The sequence below is a fragment of the Daktulosphaira vitifoliae genome, unplaced genomic scaffold, assembly GCF_025091365.1.
Source record: "Daktulosphaira vitifoliae isolate Bord-2020 unplaced genomic scaffold, ASM2509136v1 Scaffold_1, whole genome shotgun sequence".
NCBI classification, from domain to species: Eukaryota; Metazoa; Arthropoda; class Insecta; order Hemiptera; family Phylloxeridae; genus Daktulosphaira; species Daktulosphaira vitifoliae.
This window is the reverse complement of record NW_026099572.1, coordinates 76857390-76866680: the sequence shown is the minus strand read 5'-3', so window position 1 is coordinate 76866680 and position 9291 is coordinate 76857390. Positions and strand designations below refer to the sequence as shown.

Genomic DNA, 9291 nt, shown 5'->3' with positions numbered 1-9291 from the left:
CATCATTATCCAGTACACATTTTCATTAATTGACTTGAAAACTTAGTAATGTGTTCTAAATGAGGTTTATTGACCTTAAACCGAAAAATATTTTTACTCTACTGTAAACTCTTTCAACAAATTCGCACAAATTGGGCCCCTTTAAAACGATTCAAACAAAAATTACAAATTTATATAAAATCCGGGCTCTAGTTACAATTGTTACATATCGGAGAATGCTGTAGGCCTTGTTGGCGTAAAATAATATTTTAATATTATGAACTTGTAGGGAAGTAAGTAAAATATATAAGGTAGTCTTAAAAAATCACAATTATCGACTATGCAGTATCTTGATACGACAAGTCATTAGATGAACAACATGCAGTTTTTTTAAATACATGAACCAATATAATATAAATTAATTTTATTCGTCAATGAATCAGCTGGACANTGATATAGATGAACAACATGCAGTTTTTTTAAATACATGAACCAATATAATATAAATTAATTTTATTCGTCAATGAATCAGCTGGACAGTACTAAGCAACAAAGAGTCAATAGCCACCAACCCGCGACGCAGCAGACCAAAGGACCAGAATTTCCATCGTGAACGGCCGCAGGTTGTTCACCTGAAACAAATTTAAGTAGTTTTAATTTTCTTCATATATTATTTTTTAAATAGTAAAAGTAAATGGTAATTTTGTCTTCAGCGTACCGATTAATAGTCAAAATCGATTAACTTCTGTAGTTTTATGTTGTTTAATTTTGGTTAAAGAATACATATAATAATCATACGTATGTATGTAAATGACACATAGTGAATTCATTATAGTTCTATTTAAACCTAACAAAATTTTATAATTACGAATTGCTCTACTTTTTACGTTAAATTGTTTAAGTAATCAATTTATTAAGTAATATAGACATTTTATGCTCCCACAATAAATGCCAATAAACCATGAATGAAATTACGGTTTATTTAAAAAAAATACTTACTTAATTAAGTTGTTCGCCAGAGTGAAATTTAATTACTGTATGTAATATTCATAAAAATAATCAGTTAAATAATTCTAGTTATTATTTCCATCAATATGTCCTAAATGAAGTACAATCGTTTAATAAAATTTAAGTTTGCTTGGTAACAATAATTGTTACTAAAATAACTGAATTAAGAAATTATAATTATCGTGGAAGATGCATATTTTAAAAGGTTTTTGAGCTAAATACTTAGACAATACTATTGTTTACTATTATTAGGTACAATTTGCATTGTAATGCGTACAGAATAATAATGAATGTAATCTCGTCTTTTATTGTTAGATCAGAAGATAATTATTCTTATAAAAACATTGCCTATAGATTTTATCCATGGGCAGGTAAATGAATTCTAAAAATGTAAAACGACTTGAAGAGAAATGTAAATAAAATTCATTATTTATTAACTATGACATATAAATCAACTAATTTTGTTTAATATCTGTCAGGGATGTATTTCATAATAATGGGTAGGGAGCAAATAAAGTTTTTCAATTGACAAGCTACCATTATGAGCAAACAAAAAAGGTCAACAACACATTTTTATATCAGGTTATATATATATGTACAATCATTGGGGAAAACGTGCCTCTGTGCCTTCTAATAAGCCACTTGGGTTATGTTTACTGTTTGATAGATTTTAAATTTATGTGGTGTTCCATTTACTGATTTGGCAAAATACAGCCCAAGAAAAAGTATAATTAAAATTTAGTACTTATACAGAACATAACAGTAATGTAAGAGGAAATGATTAAATCTCTAAATTTACATAGTGTAATAATGCTGACGAAATGAGAGATCTTAATTTTTTTTACAGTGCAATGCTCGTAAAAAGTTACTATTAAGTTTATACTCCTAAAATATTTTTATAGTTTTTGAAAGTTAAATTTTTCTGTTATAAAATTAATTTTACCACATTGCATTTTATATCAATTTTTTTTTCTATTTCAGTTGTCTCAACTATTAAGATTGTATAGAATAGAATACATTTAATAATAAGGCTTCTAAAAATTTCGTTAAGGACCTATTTTAATAATGTCATAAATAGTAAAAATTTGATGATATAAAATATTTGCTTAGTCTCCAATTTCAATTGTAAATTTGTTAAAAATATATATTCATTTAATTATTGTGCTATTAAAACCAAGTCGTAATGTTTGTATAATAATTAAAATTATGTTATTCTGTAAAAATTGACCTTAATAACATAATTTTTCATAGCTAAATTTTTAACTAGGTACCAGATATTGTGTTTGTTATAAGCATAATTTTCTAGCTGTCAAACATTAAAAATTCTTAGATCAGTTGAAAATCAATTTGATAATGTCGTCAACATTTTATTTATGCATTAAAATTCAATTTGTATAATTTTTTTTAGTATAGTAGGTGAAAACCTCAATAAATTCAATAATTTAGCAGCTTCAAATAATATTGTTTTTAATTTATGTTAAAGTTAAAATTAATAAGAAAAAATGTTTAGTGGTAATTGTGTAACACTGTTATTGAAAACAAAATGCAATTACTTATTGATAAAATATATAGTTGTCGTTATTCTGAGGTGATATGTCGAAAAATAAAAATAATATTGATAATTTTTTTTTGTATCTTTGAAATTCATAATGAATTTCTGGTATAAAAACCCTACGAGTAATAACAATTTTTAAATCGGGTAAATTATAATAAGTTATTCTTTCAATGTAATATAAAATTTACGCATGACAAATTTCTTACCCTTAATAAATTGTGTTAGTGATTAGTCTTGAAAATTAATTAATTTTAAGATTAAAAAATTAAGATATTTTTTTAATTTATTAATTATTTGAACAGTATTTTATCTTTAAAAGTTCATCAAAAGCATTAGCGTAGTCAGGATTTCTAATGGGGGGGATATAACCTTAAAAACCTACACAAATATATACTTTGGACCTTTTTTCAGATGATTTGACTATTTAGTATAAGTTAAAACTTAGACTTTGGAAATAATCAAGTTTATAAAAAACGAATTTTGTTGCACATAACAAATTCGTTTCCTAATGTGTTTTTCATAAAATCTTCAGACGAATAGAATCTATCAATAGCTTTTTTAGCCGTAATAGAATTTTTAAAAAATCGTGAATTGAAAAATATTTTAACTATATTTGGTAGACGATTAATTTTTTCACATTTAAATAGTTCTTTTCAATAAAAGATTACAATATTTCCGTAAAATAATATCGTTAAGACTTGGGAATTCCTTTTTCACTTTTTTTCAGTTGACTTTTATTATTAGAATTATTGTTCAGGACGTTGATTAGGATACCTACGAAGGAAATCTCGATGAGGTTTAATTAGAGACTGACTGCAAATATTTGTTCCTATTAGAGACGACCCTCCGAATATGAAATAGGTATTTAATATGGAATACTATATTATTTTATGAAATATGTATCTACTATTTATTGGTTTCTGTGGAAACAATAAAAATATTTTTTCAGTCATATAATACACTTATTGATGCTCCGTTATCATTTAACGTAAATTAACACAGTAAGTCATATTTAACATCATTTCCATATTTGAAGCATCTCTTCTACATGATTCAATATTATAAATTTTTAGGATGGTGAATATTTTGAATGTCTGGTGTTCATTCAATTATTTTTTAGAACAGAAAAAATAAATATAAAAAGTGCAAAAAATAAATCGTTTGATAGGCCTTTGATTCCTATCTTGCGTTGTTGAAGCATATGATAAAATGAAACCAAATGTATAAAAAATCACAGCGAATAAGTTGAATGTCATACTGTAGAAACTTATAAACTGTAAAACTGGTTTATTGTTACATATCCAATAAAAAACATACATTTTTTATTATTTTTATATTTATTTATTAAATATAAAACATAGTTAAAATTAAGATAACACTAATACTTAAAAGTTAATACTAAAACAAAATTACATTATTATAGTTAAGACAACTATTAATAAAAATAAAAATGACATATACACATATCAACTCATAGTAGAAATTGCAATAAGTATAATTAGTTTATATAAAATTTAACCTGGTTAAGTGAGTTGTAAGTAAATCAAATTCATTACTAAAAAAATTACATTTTAAAAGCATACGGTTAAATGGTGAATAGTGACTATAATTCTGTCGATGGCTGGAAACATAAAATTAGAGAGCGGAACGCAAGAAAAATTGTGGAACATTCATTGCAATCAAACTAAGGATATCAGGACAATCAATTGTGTTATTAATTAGGCTCTATATCCATGTTATGTTGGTCATACGTCTCTAAAATTTTAAGTTACACATATTTAATTCAGTTGCTGTTAAACATTAAAGTCCCGATCATACTTACTATCCGTAAAAATCTATGATGCAATTTTTCTAGTTTGTTAATCAAAGTGTTTTGATAAGGAGACCAAATAATAGATCCATATTCAATCATAGATCGGAATTTTTAAATTAGACAATTGTTAAATTTAGATCTAATTTATAATTTGATACAAACATCTTCATAGAATTTTAATAATATTTTTTTTACTTTATTTAACAATTAGAATACTTAAAGGAGTTAAATAATATTGCGCCTTTCATTTCTGGATAGCCTTAAATATGTATTTAAATAAATAAAGAAGCGTAATATTGTGATTGGAATTAATTAGTATGAGCAGTACTATTTTATGCCCTACCTTTTTGGTAACGTATAAGCATTTGGGGTAAAGTGTAAAACTGGAAACACTAGTGTGTATTAATTGTAATATAATTTGAATTGTGCTATTTCCAGTGACAAGCCAGTTGTCGAACTCTAGTCTGGATAGAGATCATTACTAAATATATGTAGTACGTAAGAATGATAGGAAACTATATCTTAGAAGTATCCTCTACGTGTATATTTGCCAGTCGTAAGACTAAGTCTTACTTTTTTTGGTAACGTATAAGCAGTAGACGCAAAGGATATCAAGAGATGTATTGTGATAATATTTAATAATATTAACCAGGTTAACTGTGTCCGCGCTAGTCAAGGATTAATGCTGAGAAACTCTGGACCACCACAATATTTTTGATTATATTTTAAATGTAGGCAGACATGGAATTTATCGAAAATATTATTAGCAAAAACCTAGTATAATATGAAAAGAGTTTGAAAAGTATAAAAAAATTAATTAATAGACGCATGTCCCATTGTAGAGATTTTTATTAAGTGCGTATTTTATGAACGACATACATTGTCGAGGTAATGAAAGCGCGCATTGATGATTAAGATTTAATATACACACAAATCTAATTAATCGAAACAAACGCAAACGATTGTTAACACTGAACCGAGAAGCACTAAAAAATTAATTCAGACAACTAAGAAAGGAAATAAAGGCAAGCGCGATTATTTATTTGCATGTTTTACTCCTCAAAAATTCACATAATAAACAAGAATAAGAGAAGGTGAGGTAAAGACATTTTGTCATTCGATAATTCAATATGGTTTGATTTCGAGATACCAAAAATTAAATACAAGTCCTTCTCCTCCGCCTTTATTTATTTAATTTTTTTAGCTTCGATGCGAAGCTGAGAAGGTATTGGTTTTACTAAGATGTGTTTGTTTATTTTTTTATTTTTATTTTTTTTTTTATTTTTTATGTGTGTTACCACTTTTTCTCAGCTCTCACCGAACCAATTTCTTTCAATGATACGTCAAAAGATCACAAATTGTATCTAGTCGAAGACATTACCCTCAAAAATTGAAAAAAATTCCCTCGTTCCCCGTAAATGGGGGAAACCTCCAAAAAAATTACAAATTTAAAAATCGTTAATTTTCGAAATTTTCAAAAATTTTTTTTACTTAAAAGTGCCATAACTTTTTCAAAAATAAACATATCAATATAATTCTTTTTTATATAGATGAATAATATCATTACCTTTCATTTGGTATATTTTTTTCATAAATTTAACCCTTAACCTGCCCACAAGGGGGGATTTAAAATGACCACTTTTTCAAAAAAAATGAACTTTTTCAACTTAACTTTTGAAAATGTTCCGGAAAGTCTGACACTTTTATATATATCTTAAATTAAAGCTAATGTAATTAACTTTATTATGCTAAAAAAAAATTTCGGACTTTATTTTGTCTTCACGGTGAAAATGGCTACCGAATGCTATTATTGTGTGAAAATTCTCGATTTTGTATTTTACATTTTTAACTTTATTATGCTATAACTTTTTGAAAAATGAATGGATCAGTACAATTTTTTCATGAAGAGTAGTATTTATATATATCTTTCATTTGACATACTGTTTTGTTAAATCCGACCATTTCCCTATATACGAGAGGGGTTCAAATCTAAAAAATGCATGTAAAAAGTAGAACTTTTTCAACTTAAATTTTGAAAGTGTTCCGGAAAGTCTGACACTTTTATATATATCTTAAATTAAAGCTAATGTAATATACTTTATTATGCAAAAAAAAAATTTCGGACTTNCATATACTTTATTATGGTAAAAAAAAATTTCGGACTTTATTTTATCTTCATGGTGAAAACAGACATCAAAGTTTATAAAAAAAATACGATTTTTGTAAAAAAATTCATTTTTATATTTTTAACTTTATAATGCTATAACTTTTTGAAAGATGTATGGATCAATATAATTTTTTTTTTATAGATGCATGATGTCTTTACCTATCATTTGGTATATATTTTTTTTATATCTGACCCTTTACCTGCCCACAGGGGGGGATTTAAAATGACAACTTTTTCACAAAAAATTTACTTTTTCAACTTAAATTTTGAAAGTGTTCCGGAAAGTCTGACACTTTTATATATATCTTAAATTATAGCTAATGTAATTAACTTTATTATGCGAAAAAAAAATTTCGGACTTTATTTTGTCTTCACGGTGAAAATGGCTACCAAATGCTATTTTTGTGTGAAAATTCTCGATTTTATTTTTTACATTTTTAACTTTATAATGCTATGACATATTGAAAAGTGTATGGATCAACATTATTTTTTTATGAGAAATAATATTTTTTAATAATCCCTTTTTCATTCTACATACTTTATCTTAATTAGGATATTAATAATGAACTAGCAGATCATGTAGCTTTTGGAATAGTCCACCAATTTTTTAAAATTAAACAGTATCTAAAGATTTGCATCGAAGCGTTTTTTTTTTATAGTGATTTTAATCACTGTCAGATATCATTATACTTGATCCATCTATACCACGTCACCACTGTGCCGCGACCCCCCTGTGCTGGGTTTTTGTTTATTACAAAACTATGTTTTTAGCTAAATAATTATTTTGTAATATTTGTGAAAAATTACATCTAAAAGGTTTATTAATTATTTAGTTTTTTTTTACAAAATACGTATCTCTTGATTTATTGTTATTTAAAAACAATAGAAATTAAATACACCATTGATGTTTCTAAAGTATGTTGCAACGTAATACATTCAACAGAATTATAAACAATGATGTACACAGAACAAAAATGTAAAAATTCACTTGTGTTTTTAGTTTAAATAAAACACATTGATTCTTAAACTTCTTTTGTGATGTCTTGATTTTCTCCCGTTTACAAATGAATGCATAATACAACATTAACGGTAACAATAGACATTTTATCATGTTTTATGTATATAACGATTATGGAAATCCGTGAGAACATAGTGATATAGATAATTCAAACATTTTTAACATATTTCGGATGTAATGTGACCCAGCGAATAAATCATTTTCCGTACAACGAAGGAATTAAGTCGTTTATTGTTAGTACTTAAGTTAAAAAAAAAAATAACAAGACATACTTATTTAAAAATAAGAATTTGTATTTACAAAACACATTACCATAAAAACAGAACTTCTGTACTTCTCAACGTCTGTACTCATTGGAGATATTATTTATAAGTAACCTATGCGAACCTTCTTGTTGTCTAATAGAATTGCAATACGCTTTAACACTCGACAAACATTAGGAACAATGGAATACTTTATTTTTACGTAGTAAGTGTACATTGTAATACTATTAAAATGTAATTATATACTTAAACTAGAGAATGAAAAACAAATTATTTTTCATTACGCCGTTCTGTTTTATATAATGGTTATAGTTAACGATATGAGCCCTAGGGTGTCTTAAAGTTTGCTTCTTTGGTTCAAAAATTAAAATAAATAAAAAATTTACCTAAGTTTTTAAATAATTATTACTTTTCTTAAATAAATTTCAAGCACCCCCAGAGCAGTACTATAAGTTAAAAAACTTTTTATTATTGTTTGTTTAAATATAGTGTTGTTGTTCAATAAAGGGGTTAGTCTAAACGCTTTGGTATATTATTTAGACTTGAAGAATAAATAAAACAAAAAATTATGCAGTTCGAGCATGTTTAGAACCTAAACTACCACTTTAGAATTGTAGCCATGTTAAAATAACATTGTTCTTTTAAACAAATTACAGTGGTTGTAAAATTAAACGTTTATTTACTAACAAAGGTAACATTTCTGTTGCATAGAATAAATATGGTATGATGTAATTTTGAAAGACGTGAAAAGGTGGATATTAAAAACGAATCATTACATGTATTTGGGTCATGTTTAAGAGAAGAATTGGAAAATGAAAAGAAAATGGAGCAATTTTTAAATGAATGTGTTGCCTAAAAATCTATAATAGAAACTTACATAATCAATTTATATTTACTAATAACTTCAGTCTCTTATAGAATGACTTTGAACATGTAAACTTAACAAAGAAATAAAAGTTTATAATTATTATCATATTTTTTAGAATACAGTTCAATGTTGATCGATTGGTATGGCAAAAATAATTTTAAACTTTGGAGTATTTACAGTCTATTGTAAAATTATGTTTTCCTTATAAGATCAATTCTTTTATCATGAAGTAGTATATTTTTATAAAAATATATTATATATGAGAATAGTCTGCAAAGTTCAACAGTTGGAATTAATCATCTGTATATGACGGTAGACAATAAGTTTATGATAGTATGCTTGTTTTTAGATTTTCCTATTAATACGTGTAGATAAATTGCATATACAATAGGCCGTGTTATAGTTTTTTACATATGAATAGAAAAAATAGCTTTGACTTTCAAAGCAAATATGCAACAGCTTCTTAAACTATATCGTTATATATTTTTTCAATAAATTCAAATAATATTAGGTTGTTAGGTATAAGTTATTATTGTTATTTTTTAATTAATCAGATTGTATATTTCAGCGAGGAATTAATATATTTAGGTATGTTGTAGGTACTGGAGTTTATTTCTATT

The 9291-nt window shown here is 25.7% G+C and overlaps 1 protein-coding gene across 5 annotated transcripts in view; it reads right to left on the bottom strand.

Annotated features, from left to right (window-relative positions):
• Positions 1-441: 441 nt before the first annotated feature.
• The window catches only part of LOC126909563 (uncharacterized), a 166079-nt gene continuing 157229 nt past the window's right edge, over positions 442-9291 (bottom strand). For all 5 annotated transcript variants that reach the window (XM_050692001.1, XM_050692021.1, XM_050692008.1 and 2 more), the window contains one exon: positions 442-611. In XM_050692001.1, coding sequence (XP_050547958.1) covers positions 508-611 — 104 coding nt within the window. In that variant the 3' untranslated portion in view covers positions 442-507. The remainder of the gene's footprint in view (positions 612-9291) is intronic.